At 43.7% G+C, this 27,897-nt stretch overlaps 1 protein-coding gene and 1 long non-coding RNA gene across 5 annotated transcripts in view; both read right to left on the reverse strand.

Annotated features, from left to right (window-relative positions):
- The window catches only part of LOC135896944 (putative fatty acyl-CoA reductase CG5065), a 101,618-nt gene that overhangs the window by 4,855 nt on the left and 68,866 nt on the right, over nucleotides 1–27,897 (reverse strand). For all 4 annotated transcript variants that reach the window (XM_065425486.2, XM_070535163.1, XM_070535164.1 and 1 more), the window contains exons 2-8: nucleotides 27,662–27,778; nucleotides 21,905–22,080; nucleotides 21,107–21,179; nucleotides 20,304–20,410; nucleotides 15,887–16,064; nucleotides 15,218–15,262; nucleotides 14,156–14,517 (exon numbers count right to left, since the gene is read on the reverse strand). In XM_065425486.2, the coding sequence (XP_065281558.1) occupies nucleotides 14,156–14,517; nucleotides 15,218–15,262; nucleotides 15,887–16,064; nucleotides 20,304–20,410; nucleotides 21,107–21,179; nucleotides 21,905–22,080; nucleotides 27,662–27,778 (1,058 nt within the window). The remainder of the gene's footprint in view (nucleotides 1–14,155; nucleotides 14,518–15,217; nucleotides 15,263–15,886; nucleotides 16,065–20,303; nucleotides 20,411–21,106; nucleotides 21,180–21,904; nucleotides 22,081–27,661; nucleotides 27,779–27,897) is intronic.
- On the reverse strand, nucleotides 97–14,149 carry LOC139057271 (uncharacterized). Its single transcript, XR_011512669.1, has 3 exons — nucleotides 9,315–14,149; nucleotides 6,327–6,419; nucleotides 97–1,595 (listed from the first exon to the last, which is right to left on the reverse strand). It is a non-coding gene; the product is annotated as an uncharacterized lncRNA (long non-coding RNA).

Consider the following 27,897-nt stretch of genomic DNA (forward strand, 5'->3'; position numbering starts at 1 on the left):
GTTGGTATTCCATGGTATCAATCGTCACTTACAGCGCATACATAGACGGAGGACAAAAAAGGACGACGTAGACAAGCGCTTGTCTACGTCGCCCTTTTTTGTCCTCCGTCTATGTATGCGCTGTAAGTGAAGATTGATTACAGGTACAGCCCGCTTCTTCGGCGTACCGCCGTTGAGGGTTTGTGCCTTAGTATGAAAGCCGTCATCATCATTATTGACACGCGGCGATCATCTCAAAAGAGGTATTTGGCGTTAGCACGATAGAAGTGAATACGAGCGATTGTAGTCTAATGGTTAGAAAAATAGACGTAGAAAGGTTATAAAGGTTTGCTTTATTAAACATGGTATTTGTTGCAACGAGGATATTTAGGTATCGTTTGTTTTATCACGGAGTAATTACGCAGAAAACAAGGTCAGCGGCCTGAACACCTACAAGGGTACTAAAGATGGTAGTGCTGCCCTGCGTGCGAGCTATGCGACAACCCAACCAGCAGCCATAGCCAGGGAAGCTTCGCATTAAAAGCCACAAAAGTCTTTCGTTTAAGTATACACAAGGAAAGAAAAGATCGCGGGGTCATACTGATAAAAAAAAACAATGTGTCATTCCACGTCAATTAACTGTGAATTACATCGTCAATATCGTTATTGCGTGCAAGGGCGAATATTTCTTCTTACAAGTTAGAAAAACAAATTATGAGCTTACAAGTGAGGCATGCCTGTTCGTGAAATAACTTGCATGCGCCTCATACAGCAACATAGCTGCAGGCTAACCCTAAGTGGATCAGGGAAGACGAAACTTAAGCGTGAATCTGCAGCAGTGATAATAGGTCACTCTTAATAAGCGACAACATCACCGCATTGTTGGCAGGACGGGAACATTGCCCCATGGGGCATACACTGTAAAATAATTTACACCCCTAAGGGTTTTTTTCGGTGTCTATAACTAACCCCCTAGCACCCTTGAAAAAGCTGGGTTTTATAGGGAATTACACCCTTATGATGGTTATTCTATATTCCAATAACACCCTATCCCTTGAGGGTGTTTTGAACAACATATTACCCTTCGACCCATGGGGTGTAAGGGTGTGATCAGGAATATATTACCCCTTCACCTATCGGGTGTAATGAGCAATATAATAGCCCTTGAAGTACGGCATGTGGAAGCGGGTACATATGCACTTCATTGTTTGTTTCTAAGTCTACAGTTAGGCTAGCACACAGAAATGTTATGTATGGTGTGCATACAATAGGTAATGTGTTTACAAACGCACTGCATAGCAACTTTGAGAGAAAACACATTATCACTTGTGAGTGTTCTGCGTGAAATGGTCCCATTTATCACAGATACAGAGTGACTGCATGGAGGGTCATTTATTCTAGCCTCCTGTACAATATTTTGAGCTTGCACTATGCCTTGTGGTGACAAGTCTTGCGGCCGTTCTACATTGAAGAACAGTCTCATTCAAACCAAAGTTCCAGGGCACAGGCGAGGATGATGATGCCTTTTTGTAGCTCCATTCCAATGTCCTAAGGCGAGCCATCATAGATGAAGCCATTTCTTCATTGATCACTGTAGCCATCTGCTTCTTTTCTACCTGCAAAATGATTTGTTGCAATTTAATGTCAGGAAAAGTACACGAAACATGACTAGCAGCGCTTCCCTGCATCATTCACTTTAATATTTCAAGATCACATGAAGAGCAGGTTAAAGAAAACAAGCACAAATAGTGCTTACTTCCAGGAAATCGTTATTTCGAAAGAATAAGGCATTTAATCTGCCACATCATGAATGTAGGAGAGACAGGCTACACAAATATATGAGGGCAATTCAGAAATTATTGCCTCCAAGCCCACTACTTTGCCAATATTACAGCAAACATTTTGAACTTTTTATCATTGATGCACTTATGCTTAAGCTATCGAATGTCACTTGCCTCGCCTTCCTATCTCTTCTCGTTCCGGAGTAATCGAGAAATTCATGGCATCCAGTGGTGACGTCCAGTTGAAACAACAGGCTGTAATTGAATTTCTGACTGTGGAAGGTTGTGCGCATATCAACATTCATGGCCATTTGACTGCAGTTTACAGGAATGCCTCTGCTGACGTCAGCACTGTGCAGAGGTGGGCAAGGACTGTGAAAGACCAAAATCCTACTACATCAAATCTCCCGGATCAGCACCGAAATGGATGGCCCACAATGGCTTCTGATGAGGGTCATGAACATCAGCAGATGAGTTGACTCGGTGCAATCGCAGGATCAAGCAACACCAGATTGCAACACTCGCCATTTCCATTGCCTCAGTGAACCACATCATTAAAGACCTGCGTTACAAGAAGACTTGCGCTTGTTGGGTGTCACGGTAACTGACGACTGACATGAAAAAGTCGAAGCATAGCCAACAAGTTCAATTCTTGTAACCCAGGAGGTTTTTAATTATGTGGTTCACTGAACCAATGGAAATAGCGAGTGTTGCTGCAATCTGGTGTTGCTTGATCCTACGATTGACCCGATTCAACTCGTCTGCCTGATGTTGATGATCCTCATAAGAAGCCATTGTGGGCTGTCCAGTTCGGTGCTGATCCTGGACATTTGATGCGGCTGGATTTTGATGTTTCTCAGTACTTGCCCACCTACGCACAGTGCTGATTTCAACACAGGCATCCCCGTAAACTGCTTTCAGATGGCAATGAATGTTGAAGGGCGCAGAACCATCCGCAGTGAGAAATTCAACTACAGCCCACTGTTTCAACCGGACATCACCACTGTATGCCATGCATTGCTCGATTACTTTGGAACGTGAAGAGATAGGAAGATGGGGCAAGTGACATTCTATAGCTTAAACATCAGTGCATTAATGATAAAGAGCCAAAATGTTTTAAGTACTACTGGTAAAGCAGTGGGTTGTGCATCAGTGCACAACCCACTTTTGTGCCTCAGTGCATAAAAGTACATTTTGTTAAAAAAATAAGTGGAACAACAGTGCATTTTTCCGGCAAGTTTGATGGTGCATATCTCCAAACTGACGCCATTCTGGAAATCAATTCCAAGTAGATACACCTTGTAATCTCACTGGCTATGATTTGTAAATTACAATATGTGCCCCAGATATGTGGTGGCGCTGGCAAACACTCCCAGCGTTCTACTAGGAAGCATAAATACCCAAGAAAGTGATGGGGAAACGGCGCCCGCAGTAGCTCAATTGGTAAAGCATCTATAGTCGGATACAACTTTAGAAAAAAGGGGGCGTTTACTCCTCCGCAGCGGATGCACACGAGCATCCACCAATGGGCGCGCACTCTGGACCGACGTCATGCACCGGACGCCCGGTGACTTCGCCACTTCGGTCATCTGGGCGGGGCCTCCCCTTTTTTCTAAAGTTGTATCCGACTATAACGCGTAATGCAAAGACGTGGGTTCGTTCCCCACCTGCAGCAAGCTGTTTTTTCATCCACTTTCATTTCCATTAATTTATCATTTCTTTATTTCATTTGTTAATCACAAGTAATTTACCCTAACTTGTCCTTGGTGTCAGTGTTTGCTGGCTTCTTAGGATATGATTAATAAACATCGGGTTTCTTGGTTAAGCCCCTTTCTTTCCGGTTATATCAGCTATAATGTAATTCATTCAAGGATAATAATTTTTTTAATTAGTTTAATATGTTTCGACTTCTTGTGCTAGATATATCTGCATGTTTGAATATTCCTGCTCAAGGACTAGAATTATGCTATATGCAACAGGACTATATTTAAAAATTCCACAAGACTGAAAATCATCACCCTGCATAAAAACAATGTGAATTTAAAAACAAGCTTCAGTGAACCTTATTGAATCAGCAAATGGCCAGTGTAACTAGTCTGATCGTCCTGGAAATCTTTTGTAGCTTATCAGCATAGTGAATTTCAATTCCACATTTAGGAGTGCAAATTTTTCTAGAAGTCAGCTTTTTCTTTTTAACAGCTAGCATCCCTGCCAGTTTGCTTAAACATAATGTTGCATGACTTTAACAGTACTGCACAATCACTTTTTTCTGCTCACAGTGTCTAGTGATGTGTCTTTAGCAGCTGAGATAATTATTGTTCATGCAGATAAACATCAGAAAGCATTGCAATAACTGCCAAGAAAATGCAATCATGCGTTTTGTTTACAAAAGAGCATGTGCTCTACCTTCTGCCAGTTTTGTTTTCCGTGTCAGGCTAGAACGGAACTTGCACAAGAGGCACCTTTTGCATCCATGAAGATATTTTATGAGGTTATGGTGGTGTCGAAACATGACATCAACCATAACACTTTAAACTATTTTATGAAACAGGTATTTGTACAAAGATAGAAAAGGCACCAATTTTGAATTTATCACATTTGGTTTAGAGTACCATAGTATAAATGGCTCAACTAGTACAGGTACGCAAACAGGCTAGTTGGTATTGGTCGATGACGTTAGACAATGTGAACTCGACAAAGGATGGAGAAAGAGGCGATAGGATTTGTTCCATTTCTCGCCATTTTTGACGTCCCTTGTACAAGTCTGCACTGTCTGTCGAACATCATGGATCAACTAGTACAGCCTGAAAAAAATATGTCATGAAAGAAAACTTGACTTTCAACCTCGACAATTCTGCCTGTTAGGTATTATGGTTTCTTTAGAACTTATTTCTTTATACAAAGTCAGACCCATCGAGTAAAGCTTACTGAGAAAGAAATGAAGAACAACGTCAACACCTCTCAAGGCACATGCATCAAAGGAGTCAGAGCATCATACACGTTACCTTTAGGTGCAAGAGTATTCTCTTTCTTAGGCAAACTGCATTTCTAGTTTCTTAAAGCCTATATATTTATTTGCCACAGCTATGGGAAAATCACAAGGTGGAAAAGATGTGTTGGTGCAATTTCAACTATTATGCACAACAGCAAAAGGTAAAGCACAGGAAGTCTCACTGCTCCTCTGTCTAAATGACATTCAGTTTCATTTGTCATGTCCACTCCTATCCTGATGGCAGCAGAAACAGGAAGACAGCAGCGTGGTTCAGAAAGTAGATGAAGGAGCTGATATCCTAGCTGACATAAAGAGTAAAAAAAGGGAGCTGGTCAGGCCATGTAGTGCAGACGTGAGACATCATTAAGTAGCGCGAAAAAGACAATGGACGACAGCTAGAAGCACACAGGACAGAACTCTAGGCTTCAACTGAAATTTTGGCTACACAGAAACATAGGATTCAGGGGATGTGACCTCAACGCATGGAAGCAACATTTATCTTTCCTTTTCCCTGCCTGACACAGAAGGTATTGGAGCCAATCGATGGGCAGGTTCATTTCGAGATACGAACACTCTTTTTTGGCGAGAGCAAGGGAAGGGGTGCTTACACACTAATCACCCGCTTTTCGATGCAAAGTGCTTCAAATATTTACATGTCGACCTGCCTTTAGAGCCGCGTGGGCAGATGAGTGCTTTGAAACTGCTCAGTGCATGAGCACTTACAGCAATGATTGGCCAGATGGCCACCAGCCATGACAGCTGCCCTATCTTTGTTCCCCCAAGCGGTCGTTTAAACACCGACCTGTTTGGCTTGAGGACACATAGGGCAGCTTTGAGTGCCTTGGTGGCTGGTGGCCACATGGCCAATCATCGCCATACGTGCTCATGCACCGAGCAGTTTCAAAGCAATCGTGTGCTCAGGCAGCTCCAGAAGCAGGTACATAGGGAAATATACGAACCACTTTGCATCAAAAAAGTGGGGAATAGGTGTGTAAGCACCCGTCTCTGGCTCTTACCAAGAATGTTCGTAAGTGAAATTAACCTGTTCATAAATTTGTTCCGATAGCTCCTGTGTTGTTTCTGTCCGTCGACATTCTGTGCATTCCATGTTTCTGTGTAGCAAAAATTTCAGTTGAAGTCTAGACTTCTTTCTTATGTGCTTCTTGATGTTGTCTTTTTCACGCTAGTTATTGATGTCTCAAGTCTGCAATGAGCTAGGGTGGTTGCTTGGGCTAGTTGGTAATTCATGATCAAAAATAATGTACAGCATCCTTGTCCTTTGCGCTGTACATTATTTTTGATCTGCAATGAGCACCAACTAGCCCAAGTGCCTTCTTCAACCATGTAATGCATAGGGCAGATAACCAGTGGCACATTTGAGTTACAGAATGGATGCCAGGAGAAGAGAAGGGTAGTCAAGGACGGTAGAGAAGTAGACTACGATGAAGTCAAAAAATTTTGCAGGCTTCACTTCGAATCAGCTAGCGCAAGACGGGTAATTGGAGCTCACTGGGGGAGGTCTTCATCCTCCGGTGAAAAAAATATGTAGGCCAATTGTGATGAAAAAAGTATACCTGTCGGGTCAGACGTCTTCACTGTCTTTTCAGCAACGTGTAGGCCCAAGACAGCCAGTCGGTTCCCATGCAATTGCTTCATGCTGACTGCAACTGCATGGGCACAAGAAAACAACCCACCATTAATACCATTCGAGATTGACGACTCAATAAAGAACCTCTCAAAACTGCAAATACAATTAAGCATTTACCAGCTTAATAAATACATATATAAAGGCCAAGAATAGTTACAATAACCATACACTTTATAACTAGACATTAAAATAAGGTAGTGAAGCGTACAATAACCGTAGGACGCTAAGTGCAATTCATTTCAGAAATACTGTTGACAACTGACAGGACGCCTTAGGCAGGGTTCAGTCACACAACAAGAAAACAAATAGTAGTAATAATAGGCACGCCTGCGTGAAACCAAGAAACGAGTACAAGGACGAGAAAAAAATTGATTAGGCTCGGTGTGCTTATTTATACAAAAAGATAAATTTATAAACAAATAGCGCAACCACGCATTCATCCGCAACAGCACGACAGCTTCTATTCGCAACTTTCACGGCCTATAGGGGGCGCCACCTTAAATCCAACATGGCTGTCCGAGAGATTAAGAACTAGAGCAGTCGGTGCAGTGCTGCGGTCGTCTTGCTCAGTGGCATGTTGTTTCGCGTCGTCATGCTGAAATGCCTCTTCAATTTACACGCCCGCTGTCGTTAGCCTGCGTAATGGCTCATATTGGGCGAGCAGAACCCGGGATTCGAAGCCAGCTTCGCTGATCATCTTGTGTGTTGCGGCATAAAAGCGTGCACGTCGACGTCTGTGACTGTTGAAGGCCTTTGCATAAAAACTTCGCGACTTCGAAGCAAGCAACATGAGCTGTGGTTTCAGTTTTACCGCGACGGTGTTATTAAGAGAAGTAACTGTGCTTTTTATTTGCTATTCTATTAATTTGACCTCTTTGAGTGGGTACCATGAACTTTTATACGGTGTGGTGCTCTCTGCAAGTTGTACTTAGACCGCTTGAATAAGCCGCCGTGTCGAGAAAAAAAAAAAAACCTTCCTGGTGTCGCGCGACCGAAGTCATTTACATCGACGGCGTGAAAAGCAGCCCTAAAGCAGCGTTCTGTGTGCGAAAATTTTTTGTCTAGTTATCCCTGCCTGTGTTCACAAAGCTGGATGTTGAACGCCAGAAGTAAACAAAAAACCATATCTGACTGCTTTCGCCAGCTAATACGATAACCGTTCACCCTTGCAATTTGGTTATTGCGCTTTATGCATACTGTGCCAGCGACAGTCTTACGGTAGTTTTACAGCCTGCGTGAGTCCTACCGCGTCTTGCCTATAGACAGATCAAGCGATACATTGCCGACATTGACTGGTCCGCGGTAATGCTCGCTTAATTCTTCCAGTTATCTTTATAAAATAATATACACGCAGATCAGCTGAGGGTTCGCTACGCAAACACTGCACAGTAGTTTAACGCTTGTTGGATTAGGATTTGTTACTTTACGAGTGCAGTCATGCGCACCTGTGCACACGTTGCAACCGCGCATTGAAGTGGCAGACGAGGTACGAATTCCAGGTCCCTCTACGCCTGCGTCACTTTGCTTCGATGCACAAATGAGAAACTCGTCTCTCTGTTCGAAAATGGTGGAATGTCAAGCCGGCATTGCACAGCACGAATGTATGAACGAGAACAAGAAATTTTGAAGCAGGTACAAGGCTTCAGGGAGAATGTTTGCGCTCCAACGTAGCCGCAAGGGCATGAGTGGCAAGAACGCAAGCATCAATCATCCTACAACACATATGAGTTAAAATTGCGCGTTATTTCTTTCCCTGCACATAATATAGTGCTATACCTGCGTCTTTATGGACGTGCGTCTATTCGTGATTTCAAGTGCTCGGAATTGTCACTCATCTGTCGTATTAAAAAAAAAAAGTCCTCCGGCATGAAGTGCGCACTGCAAACCTTCATCGCTTCTGTGAAACCTTTGCCGATCCACAGCTTAATAATCAATTTCTTCTTCATGGACGCAGCCGGTGGGAATGAGTGAAGGCTCACATCACCAACCGCATAACTACCGCTCGGCACCCATTGCGGCACGCAGCAAATACGGTTACTTCTATGTTTGCTTATTCTGAGCATGTTAAGTGTCCTTCAGGATCCCACGGGAGCTTTGAACGCGTTAAAACATCAACCAAAGGGAAGGAAAAGCGTAGACAACACCAATACGCTACACGAACGGGCGGCAGCCAGCGGCGAGTATAATCTTTCGATTATTTCCGGCCGCCGCCGCATGACGGCGCCACCGTACGTGAAAGTTGCGAATAACAAACGAGCACAACTTAAAGCGATTGATAAGTACATAGCCGGGACGGTCGTGGTTGTTTTGTTTTGCATTAGTTCTAGTCATGAAACCACAAGCATTGCAAGCTGCCTGCGCCATTACCTACCACGGGACCTCCGACAAAAAAAAAATAATAACAATTGAGTGAAAGTACACAAGCGACATTTAATACGGTTGTCACACTGCACACTTTTGGCCGCGATCGATCCTGCCTGGAATCGAATTTCTGGACGCGTTTGGCCTCGTTGCACAATCGGTGGACGGGAGGCAATCGCGGTCGAAAATTGCGATCCAGAACGCGCTCAATCGTGCTCGAAAGTGGCCGTGTGACGCCGGTATAAGTCTGCGCCCATCTTTGGTAACAGAAAGAACCAATTAGTCAAACCAAAGTATTATTTCCCTGCCTGCGCCGAATACTGACGCGTAGCAGTACTTAATTCTCTACAACTCTAGTTGAGGACACGTGAACAATGAAACATTCATTTTTTTTTTCTTTTTCACATTCGGTGCCCATAGGCTACGCCTGGAGTACATATACTACACTCGCATCCAACACACCTTGCGCTGTCCTTTAAATAAATTACGCGAAAATTACTACCACAATGACGCACCATAAAAAACGCGACGCTGAACGTGGCTACGTACGTACCTTTTATATGAGCAGTTCATGCGCCTTGCAAAAGGCCCTCGGTTTGAAGGCGGAGCGCTGTCACGATCTGTACTCTGGGCACGCCGTTTCGTTTACGTAGTGGATGGACCATGTTGACGATGCATTCCGCCGAAAAACAAAACGTCCACTTCATCACTGTTCAGGCCGAATGGAAGATGTTTTCTCCTTCGCCACGAATGACGGCCGTCGTAGGCGTAGTAAACACACTGTCACAAAGAAACACCGATGTCGTAGGCCGCTGGTGCCCTTCTTTCTCACGCATAATCGCGTCGCCTTCACTCCGGACGATCACTTCGCGTCGATGAGCACAAAAGTACACGAAAACAACGAGTTGGTACAACCTAAACGCAGCAAAAAACAATCTAATTACTCACAACTTCAAGAATGTCACGGAGAACACACACATGTGCTCCCGGCGGCCCGCCGCGAGACGCAGGAAATGACGTAGCGGCGATAGCGGCGACACCCGTCGGGGGGAGTTATTTCAATTTCGGTTTCGTTTTCAAGGCATAAAAACAAATATTTTTTTAAACTATGTGTGTGTATTACTTTAAAAGCTATTTATTTTACGCTACCTCTAAGCCATTTTCTGTGTTTACGGGTAGTTTCACTGGAAATTTATTTCCAGAAACATGGGCTGATATCAAATCAAATGGGGCAAAGGTGGGCTGGTAACTGCGTGTAAGTGAATTTATTTGTCGATGCTTTCTTTTTGTTTGTTTTCTTGGACGTTCATTTGTAAAGAGACGTGGCCCTTCCTGATTGTATAAGATACAGAGGTACTTGCGAGTCTGTCTTTTCTTTTATGCACAGAGAAACAGAGAGAGAAAAAAGCTTTAATTGGCATTTTCAAGAAGTTCACAATGCTAATATTTCTGAATTGGAGTGCTCACTCAAATTTTAAATAGCTTGGATTAACGGCAGATATAAAAGTACTTGCATAATAGCTTTCTAAACGTATAGGCGACACCACGAAATTTCACATGTGCAGAATTACACGAAAACCTTAAGTTTCCAAGTACGAAAAGTCTTTCTTTGCCTGCTGTCGTGAAAGTGCAACCGAAGCGAATCCAGATCTCGCGGTTTTTTTTTTCTTTGTTTTATGAGCGGGTGAGCGAGTGGGGCCTATGACCGCTCAAAAGAAAAAACAAATATAACAACGATTCCCCTCTGGTGGACAGCACCGTGAGTTGTCGTTGTCATAATCTGATGTCGGTCTTTGTCTTACTGCAGTTGCTTATAATAGCAGTTTGACGGGTAATGAGGAAGATATATTCAAAATCGAGGTATTTTGTGCATGCGGTAGACAAGTCATTTTCGACCCAACTACGCTCGCCCTCAAACTACCACGAGCAGAGCAATTTAGTATTGTTCCCATTCAATAGCTGTGCCTATACCATCGCCGAACCCCTTTGCTCGGCGATGGTGCAGCTGTGGTAAAGGCTATTGAATGACAACAACAATTTCCTGGCAAAGTGTGGGAACTGTGATGACATTTCGTCTGGGTGTTGGCTTTAAGCATTCTCTTGTCTCCCCTTAGTACCATACTGTCTCTCCTCTGCGCTGTTGCATGTGAGTACAAAAAAGGAAGTGCTGCACCTTCTGCACTACTTTTGCGGTGGGTGGGGGTGGGCAGAAGGGGGCTAACGCGTAATTAGTCTTCCAGAGGGCATTGTGTCGATGGCCAGGGTGTTTCAGTGGGCATTGTGACGGCTAAAGAGGTCCAAAGAGTATTGTAGCGATGCCCACGAAGTTCTCGCTAAAAGGACTCGCACACGCCTTCCCCGCGTCCCTCTCATGTTCATTATGCACGCTCTCAAACCACCCACCGACGCGGCTGGCAAGCCAGTGACAGCAGCAGCAGCAGAATTGGAAAAAGTGAGGGAGGAGGCATAGAAAGCTTCGCTTTAAAATCTGGCAGAGCGTCCCTGTGCACGCTGTAACCTGCAATCCAGAGCTCTGGTGTTTTGACAAAATTCAATTTCATTCTGCAAAGTATTTCTTTCCCGTATTCAGCATGTGCACCTGTCCTACCCGTCTCGCGAGGGGAGACGGGCGAGTCTCGCGCAGGTCTACATATGCCAAGACATCGCGAACGTACTTGGCAGGTGGGCAGTAGCCCGCACACTTGAAAAATGCCTCACCACTGTTCCGTGAACAAAGATGGGTCTGCAAATGCCCCGCCAATTTCTGGAATCTCGTTATTTCTACAATGATTGGCTTGTTATCCTATTCATGCATGCAATAATACTGTCTCCAATTTGGGAGGGGAAATATTTCAGTAAATACCGTTGTTAGTCGGTGTTGTAAATACTTTATGCATCGCAAGTTGTACGTTGGTTCTCTATACTTTCTTAGATTATTCTCCCTTTATTTTTGAGCACTCCGTTCAGGCAGTTGTTTGTAAGCCAGTAGAACGTTCCTTTACTATACAACTACAAACTTAATAGTTTCTTTTTGTACAGCCAGCTTCGTAAATTGACGCAGACGCGAAGCCATGAGCGTTTTGCACGGCTCTTTCTGCAGATGCTGCTTGAGCAAAGCATTGTGGTGGGTGAGAAGGCTCAAGTTTGCCAACGAACCTACCTTGTTTATAAACTTGAGAGAAGCAGAACGAATTGGGGTTATTGATTCGGCGAAAGAAGGTCAGGTGGGGTCAAAGCTTCTCGAATCGGCGTATCTTTTGTCCGCGTATGGTTCGTCGCACCCTTTTCTGCCTGTTTTGTCATGCTTGAAAGAAACCTATAGACGACCGCACTGCTTTAGAGCAATTGTGGCGCGTCCAGCTGCATGCTGTCACGTGGCCTATTCATTTTGCTAGATTCCTGGCGTCCCAAAAGCAAGAGCTGCACTAGTTCTGCCTTGCTGAAAACATTTTGAACATTTTTCTTTTGGTTAAGTATTCAATACTAGAAAAAGTAGGTGCGCGCTTTTGGATTCCGCGGAATTTGTGCGTGACGACATTTAGGAACTGTGTGCCACCTAGAACACTGTGACATAATAGATAGTAGTGCTTCAGCAACAGGTTTTTCCCAGGACATATTTAAAATGGCTTATCAAAACAGACAGTGAAACGGAGGGGGACTCTCTTCAGGAGTTTTGTCGGCTTTGAAAGCCCGACATGTCTCGGGGGGGAAGGGCTTGGGGTAAGGCAGGGCCCATTTCTGAATCCGCCACTGGTTTTTAGTGCCGTGGGACACGCCGTCTCTTCGTGCAGTTGTATGTTTGTGAATGTGATAAAAACAAACAAAAACACCCTTGCACCCACCCCCAATATTCTTAGTCAGTGCACCCTTTCGGTGGGTAAAAGGGTGTTATGGCATCTAGAACTGCCCTATGCTTCGCAAAAAGTCATGATGATGGGATGTTTCTTGAATGAAAACACCCTTCAAGGGTGTTATGATTCGCAATTATCACCATCAAGGGTGTAAATTATTTTACTGTGTAGAAAGAACACAACATATGGCTGGCTTGCTTGCACAACAGCTTCGATGCTGTTGTGGCCATCCAGTGCGCTGCGATTTGATCTCTCTAGGCACAGCTGCATATCAGCTGCCAACGCATCACACGTACTACGCTGATTTTGATGCCTTAAGAGGAAGCTTTCCCAACTCCGACGCAGCCTATTCAAACATATGTAAAACGCAGAAACGCTTTTCTGAGAACCCCTGGACCGACCTTAATGAAATTTGTTGCATTTGAGAAAGTTGAATTCTAGCGACTGGTGGAAGCGGAATTTGACTTAGCGCCTGAATTTTGTTAAAGGGATTTTCAAAAATACGAAAGTTAAAAATAAATATAGAAGCACGAAGTTTACAAATTAATAGCTCTGCATCAACAGGTATCGAGGTTCTGTGAACGGCATCCATTAGATCATTCAAAGCGGACAAATTCAATACGTCAATATATATCTTACGTGAATTCGTTACGTTCTGTACAATGGTTCTGCAAAAGCTGCACTTCCATATTACTACATTTTTTTCAGATTCATGTGTAACGTATCAATTTTATCCACTTTAGATGTACTATCATATGCAATTCACATAACTTTGATAACATTGTTCATTGCCGAGTTAGAGTATTAAATTTCATAGTTTCGTTGTCTAAAAATTTGTGATTTTGCCAATTTTTAATAAAAAGCTGACGACCTAAATAAAATATTGGATACAAACAGTCACAAGATTTTAAGTTTTTCTTTTAAATACAACAAACCTCGTTAAATTTAGTGCAGTGGCCGCCGAGAAACTAGAATTCTCCTTTTGCATGTATTTAGATAGGAGCGCCCGAGCTGAAGCTTCCCCTTAAAATGACTATTTAGGAGCGGGAAATTATCGCTATGCAGTTGCGTTGAAGTTTCAGCTGTCGATAGTTCAACAGACAAATTACTAATTAATGAATACACTGACGAAAATTTAAAAATTATGGAGTTTTACGTGCCGAAACCACTTTCTGATTACGAGGCACGCCGTGGTCGAGGACTCCGGAAATTTTGACCACCTGGGGTTGTTTAACGTGCACCTAAATCTAAGTACACGGGTGTTTTCGCATTTCGCCTCCACTGACGAAAATTTAACGGAAATAGTGTTTTATTGCTTTTTGCACAAATGTACCCTACACTTCCTGAAATAAAGGTGAACAATTTGTTCCATTTTTACTTGATGTAGAACTGAGTTTGGGCATTACGGCGTTAAGAAAATCTCTCCTTGCATTCTTCTTAGTTTACGTATCCTTTCAATATGCTTGAATGGCGTTTCTTTAAAGAACGTATAAAAGGTTAATGAACATTTTTGTGAGGCACAAGGGGTATATAATAAGCGTACCACTGTTTCTTCCCGACGCAGGCGAGGGCAGCGTCACCGATGCAGGCAGGCACGTAGTGCTGGAGGAACATGGACGTCCGGTGGACGACGATGTTGCGCCGCAGGTGGACGTCCGGGTATCGGATGGCGCTCTTGAAGCACAGCTCGGTCATCAGGGACTCCTGGATGGTCTTCATGTCCCGCCAGCGGAGCTGCGGCGAGCGCCCGCTGCACGCACACTGGACGACCCGCACGTTGGACGGCCTGGTGACGGCGACGTTCCATGCCGAAGCCAAGATGCAGTTGACGACAACGTCGACGGGGACGAAGTCTGTTTCCATGTCAGGGTCTGTGTACACGCTCTTCAACACACCCGTGGCCACCTGCAATTTGCACGGCGATGATGAGAATGACTCTTAGAGCTTAGGTAAGCAAAACTTACATCTGATTGAAAATAAGCGAAAATAAGTGCCTGTATACACGAAATGATCTTGAATTACACTCCTCAAACAAAACTTAAACTAGAAAGTGCATTTGTACCCTTTCTTGTAGAACCTTATGGTACAGAAAAGTAGAAAGCGCTTGTCTCCTGCATTTCGTTCTTGGCGTTTTGTGTCCTATAAAATAGTTACCAAGGATTCCAGACGTAGTTTGATTGCCGAGACGCAGGCATCCACTCCGCTTTGGGTGTTTGACTCCGATCGACAAGACGGACCACAAAATGATCCGTTTTCTCAGGCGACACTACGGCGATAATAATCTTTCATATTTCGCTTTTGTGGCAGCGTCATCCAGCGATCCAGTGGTGAGAAAATCACGCTTCGTTGCTTAGCCTTGCAGCAATTTTTGTGCAAACGTAGTAATTTGATTTGCATACGTGAATTGTTTGTATTGACCGAGATACTGGGGCATTTTTAGAAAGTAAGACATAAATAGGCGTCTGTCCTTTATTCTACCGGCAACTATAGTATGTGAATAAAAATTTAGCTGATCTCCACTGAATTGAATGGAACTTCTATATAAGTATGTTGGATTTAGAGGCGCAAGAAGAAAGAAATACAGAACAAAGTGACATGTACTCACAGCAACGATCAAGCCTGTGGGTCCGTTGAAGTTGTCAACCCAACCCTGAAATGGTGTAAGCTGTTGCTGAATAAACGCGGTTCACAATTCCGAACTTTGAGAAATCACAATGTGTACTCGCAATAGATCGAGAAATGGCGGTCTGTTTCAGAAAACTTAATACCGCTAAAAACCCTCAAATTACTAGAGCAGACCCAGATCATAAGCGGAGCTCCTCCCTTCCCTTTCTCGTAAACTCGAGGACAATTTAACAGCCCTTTAATATAAGCATACAGGTTGCGTGTGTGCCGCATATTCCACAGCGTAATGACTGCCAAGACAAACAAATTTGAAAGCGTGTTAAAACAATAAAAACACTGAACACTCCGGTACACCCTAAATCCCTCATTTTTAAGTCTCGCTACTTGTTTTTGGCATACATGAGTATACCTGTCCATGTCTTACCACTCCCTTAGCATTATTGGGGAGAGCTCGCCTCTTTGCTTCGTATATGTAAAGAAGATATAGCGCGATGCCTGTTCTCCTTGCGGACTGTTGCGTTATGAGCACAGCCACAGCACCTTGTGTGTGTACAACTGACAGGTTACATTGTTTCGTTCGCAGTGTTAAGAATAAAAGAGCTCTTCAAATGACAACGTAAATCAATCGGGGGAGAGCGCTTTGCCTTACGGGGAAGGGCTCCTTCCAGGAACAGACGACGATCGAGGGCCTGACGATGGCGACAGGGTAGCCCTTGCATTCCCGCTGGACGAGCGTTTCGGCAAGCCCCTTGGTGAACGTGTACGTATTGGGCATTGCGCCGAGGAGCTTCGACTGGCATGCATCCAGCGTCTCCGTGTCTAGCCAACTGCGAGCAAGATATTGGTGAGGAATGGGAGTATCCCAAAGGAAGCCCTGGAACACAGTTCGCTAGAACGAACACGTCACGGCCACTTCTTCGCAGTGTGGTATTATTAAATTCAGTTCGGTTTACTTCATGTTTCCGTATAAATGCGCATTTCAACAAGCATAAAATGGAACTGCTGATAGAAACAAAGCAAAGTGGACAGAATTGCCAGCTAGCTGACATTAATTTTGATTGCAATCCCCTTGCGCTGCAAGCGATATAAAAATCTGAATGAAGCCTTCGCAGAAATTTATACTGGCATTTTAGAAAACCGTTCTAAATGGTCTACAACAATACAAAAATCTACAACAATAAAAAGGTTTAAATGAACTAAATTTTACAAGCCTACTTTCAACATAAACCTAATTTCCGATGATAATATAACACGGGAACTAAATATTACTGTGCATACATAAGCCTGTTCGAACACTATAAGTTTACCCACATGGGTAATTCCAACCACATTTAGTTTACTAGATATCTGTGTCGCAAATGTATTGCTTTCTGCAACTGTGTCTGGTGTGCTGATCAACGACATTAGTGACCATTTGCCTGTTTTCTGTTTTGTTCCTATTAAACTATATAAGCCTAAATTGTCCGTGGTAACATATAAGTCTAGAGACATTACTGAAGAGTCCTTCGATAAATTCGGATCACTGATTGAGGATGCTTCTTGAGGAAGCACACATGAGATGACCAATGTAATCGAAGCATACGAAGCTTTCCTTCAAAAATTTATTGGCTGCTATGACGAATCCTTCCCGTTAAGAGAAAGAAAAATTTAAAGTAAAAAATACAGAAAACCACGGATAAATAAAACGTTCTATGAGAAAATTAAATAGAGATATGTAATGTACCATAGGGTTATTGAAACCAGAAATCCTGGTACTTTTTCGGAATATAAAAACTATAGCAACAAACTAAACAAAGAACTGAAAGCTGCTAAATCAAACTACTACGTTGAGCGCTTTACGCTGATATGCAATGACGCCAAGAAAGTATGGCGGCAGGTAAATAATTTATTGAATAAACAAACTCAATCTGTCCTATCAGAGATAACCACATCCGATGGAATATTGTCACGTGGTAGTGACGGTGAAGAAAGAACACAGTAGCAGTACTGTGAAAGACAACACTAGCTTTTATTGGGCGAACCTGTGCCCACAAAACAGGCTACACTTAAAGCACAACGATAGCGGCGAACACAGTCGGCGATCGTCGAAAATCTGATCAGCGGGTCAAGCGCGTCGGCTTTTATACAGTAGTCATCGAATTTTCCAGTCTAATCGGCGGGACCCGCATGCCTTCCACAAAGTTCTACACCATGCGCGTCAGGCGAATAAATCAGATAACACAAGGTTCGGCGACAACGGACTGCGGATAGAAGCATCGATAACTTTCCAGAAACTTCGGATACATGCAAGCGCGTCCCATGCTGTGCGATAAGATTTGTTAGGCGGCGAAACGTGGTCGCCCGATAAATATAAGTACACGTGTCAATATTGACTGGTTCTGATTTAGATACAGCAATGAATGAATTTGTTTTTTAATGTTGGCACTGTGGAGTACAGTGACCCAACCTCGTGTAGGACGCACTCAAATCTGGTAAACCCACTATTAAGCTGTTACCTTGTATTCTGCGACTACCACTGAGGCCGCTAATTTAATTAGAAACTTAAAAGACAATGCATCAGCAGGGTATGACGTCATCAAGGCAGCTTCCTTGAAACATGTGTCGATGTCGATATATGACGCATTGATGTGTATTATTAACCCATTGCTTACAACCAGCACGTTTTCCAATCATTTAAAAGTAGCTCGCTTGTGTCCAGTGTATAAAAGTGGCAACAGAAATGAAATCTCAAATTATCGTCCGATCTTTATACAGCCAATGTTATCTGAAGTGTTTGAGGGAGTAATAAACATTAGGCTAGAAAACTTTAGCGAGTGCAGCGTTATAACAAGGTCGCAATATACGTTTGTAAAGCGAAGATCTACTGGACAAGCATTGTTTGTCCATTAAAGAGAAAATAATTGATAATATTGAACGTCAGAAATATACTCTTGGTTTATTTCTTGCCTTTCGAAAAGCATTTGACTATGTTCAACATGATATTTTATGTATAAATTGGCGGATTATGGAGTTCGTGGCATACCTTTGGACTTATTAAGAAGTTATTTGTGCAATGGGCTTCAGTTTGTAAGAATAAATCACTGCTCTTCTGCTCCCATGGTTATACAGCAAGGTGTTCCCCAGGGATCAATTTTAGGGCCATTATTATTCCATAGTGTCTATTAATGATATAACTAATATTCCTGACTCACCCGATGACACCAATGCCTTTTTCTACTGACTGTTCTTTACCTAAATTAGAAATACGGGTCAATGATTATTTAAATAAATTGGGAAATTGATTGATGACAAATAAGCTAAGTATGAATCTGACTGAAACTACACTTGATATTTAGGCCGATCAATACTACTGAACGAAGTAGTGTAGTTATTAAATATAACAACAATATCATAAAACAAGTTGCCAGTCACAAGTTTCTAGGTGTTTGGTTTAATGAAAAGCTTTCATGGAGTGTTCATGTTTTTAATGTAGTAAAAGATTTGAGTAAAACTACAGGATGTATCTATAAGGTTACTAATTTAATACCCACATGGCTTAACTTTTCTATCTACTATGCTCTTGTTTATCCCAAAATATCATATTGTATTCTTGTGTGCAGAACCACTTCATCTGGAAACTTCAATAGGTTGCACGTTTTGGAAAAAAATCCCTTAAAGCCATCGAAGGTTATTATGGCAGACCGAGGAATTTGCCTACAGAACCCTTATTCAGGAAATATACAATTCTACCCGCACATCAAATTTATTACTATCGTCTACTGCAATATATTCACCAAAACAAAATACGCCAGTCTACCTGACAGGCCTACCGTAACTTACCATCTGTGAACACGTAGAAAATTAGTATTTATCACTCGGACTAACTACGGGAGACCGAAATTAACCTTTCAGGTACCATTTGTCATCAAACTTCACTAGATGTGGAATTCTCGACTTCAGCAGAGGTGTTTAAAAATAATATCAAGCACTATTTGAATGAATACCCTTATAGTTGTACTTCATGTAGTATTGTACATGGTGTACGACAAGATTTTTAAACAACTTTTCTGTGCATAATAAGGTATTGCATTGATGCCACATGATAGTTTTCTTTGTACATAACCAATGTATTTTCTGTTATTTTATACCAAGTTGTGTGATTTACACGCGCATTTTGTTGTTATATGTGCACTGAATGTGGGCGCTGCTGTCTCTAACAGGGAGCCAAGGCCCAGTCAGGCCTTTTGCCTTGACACCTGCGGCAAGTTGTTTTTTCATCCACTTTCATTTCCATCAATTTACCGTCTCTTTATTTCATTTACTAAGCACAAGTGATTTCCCCTATGTTGTCCTTGGTGTCAGTGTTTGTTGGCTTCTTATGATATTCCTTGTCTTTGTATCATGAGAAGCCACCCTCTTCTCGTTCCTTGTATTTGGTCCGTTATGATGCAGGAAAGTTTCGCTCCTCTCGAATTAACTAGATCTGAACAGACGCTGCCAGAGTTGACGTAATGGCAACTTGGTGCGGGAGTTTACAGGGGCGGTGTCGTCACCGGTCTTTGTGATGTTTGTGTGTGTTTGTGTGTGTGCGCGTGTGTGCGTACGTGTGCGCGAAAGTGCTCTTTTCGCTGAAGGAGCAAAGTCTGAGCAATGTTTTCAAGGGATGCAAACAGCCAGTATTGGCCAAGTACAACCACTGTTTTGCCTGAATCATGAAAAATATTCCTAAGCTGCCTAAAGGCGCGGTATCCTTACTGAATGAAAAATTTAATTAAAAAAAACGCTTGGCATAACTTCGCTACTCTATGCGTTCGCTCAGCAGCAGCAAAATTATTCCAACAGTCACAACATGCATCTGTCTTCTTACTACACGTAAACTCAAATACGTGTGTGTTTCTTATACTCCAACAGAAATGAATATTCGACAACTTATCAATTCTCGAATCGAATGCGATTCGAATAGCGAGAACTTTTCCATTTATATTTGAAACTTGGAATGTTCGCACAGCCCTACTATGCAATGAAGATAGGATTTCACTTCGCTCTGCGACTATAAGTAACCAAAGGAGACTGAGAAGGATACTTACTCAACTATTTTGATTATGTGGTCTGGATCTTGAATAGGTGGGTAAACTTCTTCCTTGATTTCTCCCCTGTCGCAATTGCAGTAACACGTGGAAACATGAACAAAAACCTGGGATGGGAACAAAGGCAAACATAGAATAAAACTTGGGTGACATGCATGTTCAATTATTGGCAATATCAAGCGAACAGCACGTTAGGCCAGACAAAACGAAACGTTACGCAGGAAATAACTCAGCAGTGTCTACACCTGATCAGCAATGACGTCAAGTGACAGAATCGGAAGAGCAAGAAGTCCGTCAATGAAAGAGTGGTAACAGCTGGCGGTTAATACAAGCCATGAGAAGGTTATGCGATGTGTCTTACTTGCAGAAAAAGGCAAGGTCGGTAACTCGGTACCAAAATCCGCTAGTTCATGTAAAAGGCTTCAAGACTAACAGGCTTAAAGTCTACAATTATTATCATTGAAAGCTTTGAAATGTCTCAAGCGCGCACGACAAGGTTTTTTATTTGATGGATCTTCCCAAAAATTCGTATGTAACGCGACAGCCTTCTTTTGTTATAACGCACAAGATGTTCCTCTTGCGCTACATATGAAAGTTTGGCTTATATATAGCTCTGCTGCGACACATTCATGTCATACGAAGGGCAAATAATGAGGTCTCTTGCAAAAAAAAAACTAAGAAAACAAAAACAAAGTGACACCTCTGGGCTGCTCGTACGACTACAACGCAATCTCTATTTCAACCTGAATCAAATGGTAATGCAGAATACAGTTTCGCAAAAGAGACATTAACCAAATACTTGCCTTTATGTCTTCCATCTCGTTGCAAAGCTGTATTATTTTTCTCGTACCATTTAGGTTCATTTTCACGGCATTTCTGGAAGGCAAGCGATGGCAAAACACAAATCGTCAGTACCAGTTTGAAAAGCTTAGTCCACGAAGTTTATGTCAGTAAGTCACGAAGCTTCCTGAAGTTAAAAAAAAAGATGAATTCCGGCATAATCTTGTCGCAAATTTCAGTAATTTAATAGCTTGTGGAATTGGTGCCGTAAATTGATTCGTTGTCAGACCATACTTAAAGTGCGAGGTCTAATGTAAAATAGAATCCTGGCATATGAATGAATCAATACATATGCGGACTACTCTTGACAGAGAAACGCAAAGCGAGAGTTCTATTGAAAGTGCCATTACTTGTTTCCAACGCCATCGTACTTCGAAAAGGAAAGCGATTCCGGGGTTTGAACCGCACTCTATTCATGACGCGGATTTTACTCAATATGAGAATAAACTTGTTGCATAATTTCAACCGCTTCCTCTGATTGGGCCTATGTACGGCACGCATATTGCTAATATTGATATTTCTTTGTGCATATCATGTCAAAAGAGACCATTTTCTGCGGTAAGAAATTTAAGGAACAGTTCGCACCAGAAATTAGAAAGATAATCTACAGAGGAAATTCACACGGACTCTTTAGCACGGCTGAATGCCTATGCCATGTTTTGTTCTGCAAGAAATTCTTGCGTAGGACAACAGGGGAGAGATAATATACAAGGCACGAGGTAAAAGCGCAGCGCCTTTGAGCGGGCAGGTGACACACTCACTTGATGGGTTCGTCGAACTTTACTGTAGCAGCAGAGTGGATGACCACGTTTACGCTAGCAACCAGCAGTTCCCTGTCTTTAGGCTTGAGGCCCAAGTCAGGCAGAGTGAGATCCCCTTCCAGGACCACAATCTTCTGAAAGGCCTGCGGCCTCTCTTGCCTCAGCCTCTGGAACAGCTGCGTAAACACCAGCGACACCACTTGTGGGAATTGTCACGGTACAGGAGCGACAGATTGTGCGGAGAATCCAAAGAGCCTCAAATTTACGATGAGCCCTCTCTAGTTTAACAATCTGCGTTTGTCACAGTATTGGAACTTAAAGTTAATCAGACTGCGATCCTGAGGTGGCGTTGTAGGGTGGCTTCGATATTTTCCGCTTCGTTGTGCGTCAAGAACGTGACTCATTCCTTAAAGACATTTTCTGACATGTGTCTAAAAAAACAGGACGCGGCAAAAAATGCCAACGTAACAAGTTTTCCTTAATTTTCTTATTTGTGACTGTCAGTGCCGGAATTGTCGTTCCCTTCGAGTAGCTTCGCGCAGCCCATCAACAGATGGGACCGACGCGCACGCCAGTTTTCGCCTACGCTAAGGCATCGCTGGACGCGGACGGAAGTGCCGGGTGGAATTGACAAGTGGCACTGCTGACGTCAGTAGCATGTAGCACGCGAGTCGGCAGCCGCAAAAGGAAACACATCCAATCGGCTACGACTGACGGAGCGGCAGCGTCGAGATTGAATTTCTACCAACGACTGACGACCAGAACGCGTGTTCAGAGAAGGAAACCGTTTGTGTTATTCGAGGAAATTGTGCATGCCCTAGTGTTGTCCCTGCGTGACACCGCGAAGCACTGCAGCGCTGAGGAAATACTGACATCTTCCATTCTGGGGTTCTGTTTGTGGGCTCTTTGCGGCCATGAAAAAGCCATATTTTAAGTGCCCATACTTAGGCTCACAGAGGTTTTAGAAGATGTCACCTGCTGGAGCAAGATGGTGTGGAGGACTAATTGATATGGATTCATTTTACCGTGGGAAACAGCGCAAACAGGAATTAAAGGAATTTTTTGGTATTCTTTTATTTCTTTCTCACTTTGTTTACGCTGTTACGCACGTTAAAGAAGAGATTACTTATGCGGGTGCCAAAATATGAGTCAACACCGTCCACGATCCAAACTACAGGATAACATTAAGCGAAACATTGCTCTGAAGGAACTCCACAAATTTAGATGAATCTACTCTTCAAACGCTCCCAATTCTAGAACTTTCACAAGAATCGATTCGTAAGTGTCTCAAAGCTCAAAATAGTGGCAACAAGATGTGAAATGCGCTGTACATCACATAGGTAAGGCGTTCTGTATTTGTCCTCAATATTATGGAGTCTTAAATAAATTGGTCAGTGCGGCCCGGGACCGATGATCCATTATTTCACGCGCAAAAGATTAAAGAAAGAAAACTGACATCATTTAGTGCACATATGAAAGTTACTGACAACCTCAGAGCCCTCTGATATACAGATGAACATCCCTTAGCACCATGATGGGTTGCCGAATGCTTCGAACGTTTATTCAAACGTAAAGGTACATTTCTCAAAACAGTTTAGTGTTTGGTTATATTCTGGACACTCTACCGTAAATAGCACTGATCGTTGTTAGCAGAGGGTGCAACTTTGATAATACTCTGTTCTCACGTTGTTTTTTTCCTTTTCTTTCGCTGCCACATAATAAGCAACTTGGGTGTCCATACGTACACACCATACGAATGAAGAGGATCTAAAAAAATGCAGCGTTTTAACAATGAAACTGAAACGATGCGGCGGGATATGTGCGGAGGTCGTCGCAGTTTACAGCAAAGCGGTGGTTTCACTCGAGCGACCAGAACGGCGGGCTTGTGAGGCCGTCTGGACCTAACCGTGCATAACCGCAAGTCAGGCGAGGGACATGCAGATCTAGGGATTCGTTGTTTGCACGGCTGAGAGATTTTTGGAGGCTGAGACAAGCTGGTTCACGACGGTAGCCGAAGATGTGGCGCGTGACCAAAAAAAAAAAAAGGACACCCCCATTGTCCCACCATCCGACACGCAGCCCTTACAGAGTTATTTTTCCTGTGACCTTCAAAGAAAATTTTATTTAGTACGTCACACTAGTAAATAGCAATTCAACTCACAGTTGCAAAAATATTTTATATAATTTCATGTAGCCATTCTGTGAGTCAATAAATCTTCAGCTACTAATTGGATCATGCGAATCATGTAAATGTAGTGCTACAGACACAGATTCTTGACCAATACGTGATAGTGGCGTGCTCTCCCTTCACTTTTTATGCTTTCACCACTTTTCAACGCAATAAGAATTCTAGCCGAACTTTGTATCTGTGAACATGTCCGTCGTCATCGCTCTTGTGCAAATTTAGTAGCAGAACATACTTCTCAGCATGTATGTCATCCACTGCCCAATGAAGCCTATAACTAAAGTAACATGTAGCAATAAATTATTTTCAAAAGCTGCTTTACCACTAGGCGCGCGACCAAAGCTGTTTCTAATCTGTCTGACCGTACTTTAGAGTCCTTTTATACAGCTTTCAAAGCCTCTGGAACGCGGGGACAAAATTCCTCCTTATTTACAGCTATGGAGTACTGCATTTTATTAGATGGACGGTATATATCGCTATATATAGGCATTCTCGGATCATGAACAGCAGGTTGCCATTATCCCTCAAAAGAAAAGTGTATAACAGCTGCGTCTTACCAGTACTCTCCTACGGGACAGAAACCTGAAGGCTTACGAAAAGGGTTCTACTTAAATTGTGGACAACGCAACGAGCTATGGAAAGAATAATGATGGGTGTAACGTTAAGGGATAAGAAAAGAGCAGATTGAGTGACGGAACAAACGCGAGTTAACGACATCTCAGTCAAAATCAAGAAAAATAAATGGGCGCGGGCAGGACATGTAATGAGGAGGGAAGACAACCGATGGTCATTAAGGGTTACGGACTGGATTCTAAGAGAATGGAAGCGTTGCAAGGGGTGGCAGAAAGTTAGGTGGGCGGATGAGATTAAGAAGTTTGTAGGGACAACATGGCCACAATTACCACATGACCGGGGTAGTTGGAGAAGTATGGGAGAGGCCTTTGCTGTGCAGTGGGCGTAGCCAGGCTGCTGCTGCTGCTGATATATAGCTCCGTGTAGCGTCCGTGATGACGCACTGTTAGCAGATTACAAATCTAGTGATTAGGCATTGTTATTAGGACTCTAGAATGTGGGTGCATGCCTTTATTGTAAGGTGCAATCTGACTCCTCGCGGCTTATCTTGGAATTAAGCAAACAATGCACAGCGTTTGTAGCAGCACAGTGCTTTCGGTGAGACGCAAGTTCCGATCGATTGATTGAGCGATTGATTGGGTTTCCCGTCGCAAGCAACACCTTGGCTGTGAGAGAGGGCGCAAGATTAGTTTTGACGACTCGGGGTTCCTCAACGTGCGCCTGATTTTAATGCGCATGAGCGTTTATGTATATCGCTCCCACTGGCAATCAGGGCGGGTACTCAAACCCGCGACCTCGTGCTCCGCCGCGGAACGTCACGGCCACAAAGGAAACCGCCGCGGCCGGTCCGAGTGCACGGCGCGGCGTTGCGCCCTTCACGTTCAGCTTGATTTCGGAGTGAATTTCCGAGGAGCGCCATCGATAACCTGACGCCGTCCTTGCAGTGTAGTGTGCTTTTATGCTCTGCATCCGTGGGGATCGCAGTGGTCTCCCCGACACCTTGCGGCCAATCGCCCCGGGCGACGGAACTTTCCAAACATGCGGATTTGGCCTCAAGCCGCTCGACTCGCCCTTCATCAGAGGCTGACGCTGCGAGCGCTCTTTTGCTAGGGCGGTCGAGCACACTGTACCGCGAGCGAGAGCGAGCAGACAGGGGCGGCTCGCCACCGTCTACAGCCGGCCGGCCCTGACCGACGGCTGTCTCCAGGGCCGTCAGTCCGCGCCCCCATAAACTCGTCGGCTTCCGCGGTCTGCGGAGTTGACGCAACCTTGGGCAAGGTCGGCCGCTGGAGAGGAGGATCGCCGGCACCGTGTTTTCGACTCGCTGCGGCCGCGTACACACACGCACGACGCGGATAGCCTCCCAGACAATAAGCGACCTGCCAGCTGTTTGTTTATACGCCGCTCTCAGCCGGACGTCCGTACCGTTTTACCGTGTCTATGTTGAGGTTCTTAGCCGGCGTCTATATCATTAAGGAGCAAAAGGATATATTCGTTCGTTGTAGTTCAGACGTTGTCTTGTATAAAACCAGAATGTTCAGCGCTATTTTTTTTTGGGGGGGGGGGGGATGGCAGCCCTCTTTTGTTGGGGGCTGCGATAGCGCTCAGGCTGTTCTTATATCGCACGTTTGTTGCCAGTGTTCGCTCGCTATGGCTTTATTGTCAACTGTCCCATAATCAAATTGGCAGCCCATCGTGGGTTTCGCAAACCACAAGCGACTGGGGTAGAGATCAGGTGCGTTTGCTCTAAGCGGGTGTGCGAGAGTAATAGATTCTGGTCTATACTGCTGACATTTTGTGGCTCAGGGGTCATCCAAGACGAAGGTACGCATATAGTGTTATCTTTTATTTTTTTTTTTTTTTTGAAGCACGCCTTAAAAGTCATACGATGCACACAAACAGTTCCATGTTTATATTTAAGGCAAAGTCGCAGTTTTGCTCAATGTGTAAAGCAGTCATTGTAACTATATAACGTAATACCATGCACAGTAACTCTCGCAGTGTTCTGCGCAGTATCAACTGACAAACTCTCAAAGCAGCGTGCCAACAATCACTGGCCCTCCGAAGTCTGGCTTTGTCTGGACCTCTCGACAACCATGTACTTCCCCTTTTCTATTCAGCATTACAATTATTCCTTTTCGTGTTCCTACATTTGGCAAGGTCCTCAACGCTATACCATCGCATGATAAGTCGCAACCACATGGACGCCTTTTCATCGTTCTGCGTCTCGCGGTTGTGCGCGTTAGTTCCACAACGTACCCCATAGCTCCGAAGGTTGGCGATACAATACTCAATTTAAACCAAACGTGAGCTCTCGATGTGATTTGGGACACTCGCTGAAGAGTATCTTCCGGGAGAAACATTGCTGTCGGTCTCTCGCTTACTAAGCTTTCTGGCAAGGCAAGCGTGTTATGAGGAAACTATGTACGCCGACTGGCTGTTCACTACTGACCGTAGAAACGAACGACCAAGCTCTTTGCTCAGAGGTCAAGGCAGTCCAATCACTGCCCGACTATGTGACAACGAAGAAAAGCGTTACGTTTCCTCGCCGCGTACGAATGGTTCTTCTAGCATTTTCTACTGTGCATTTAGAATAACCAACAATACCCGACACACTGAGACACGAATTAGCGCTGCAATAGCATTTCATCCTCGGTGAACTGAAAACCTTTTGTGAGTTAGCGACATTCGTTAAAGGGACTATATTTACGCTGAGGAACAGCTTAGGAAATTTCACAAAATATGTACCAACGCGCAATGTATTATTGTCGGTGCGAATGCACAAAGAACCAAAGAGAAAGAGGCCTGCTGGCTGCTAGATGCTTGCCACTATCTCTCTAGGAGCTAAAGCTTGAAGACAGGCCAGTACAGGTGTGTCTGGGGAAGGCATAGAAGAGTGGACAAAATGGACGGGATGGATGATTGCGCCTGTCCAAAGAAATTGTTTTTGAAGGTGTCACCATACATCGCGGCCCAAGAAAAAATGTCACATGACTCACCTGCATTTTGAGGATGTCTGCAATTCGATCTTCGGCGCGTAGCCCCCGTTTGCCTCGCACAATTAGGTAGATCGATCCAACGTCTGGGCAGGAACGAAGAATCTTTTCCAACAGAACCTGCGAAGAGAAAGCAATAGAGATGTTCATCACCTTCACTGTCTGCGCTTATGGGCGGGCTGTATTTAAAAAACGTGCCAAGCAACTAAGAGTTTGCTTAGGAAGTGTACTAGTACCTG

The sequence above is a fragment of the Dermacentor albipictus genome, chromosome 3 (genome assembly GCF_038994185.2).
Source record: "Dermacentor albipictus isolate Rhodes 1998 colony chromosome 3, USDA_Dalb.pri_finalv2, whole genome shotgun sequence".
NCBI lineage: Eukaryota > Metazoa > Arthropoda > Arachnida > Ixodida > Ixodidae > Dermacentor > Dermacentor albipictus.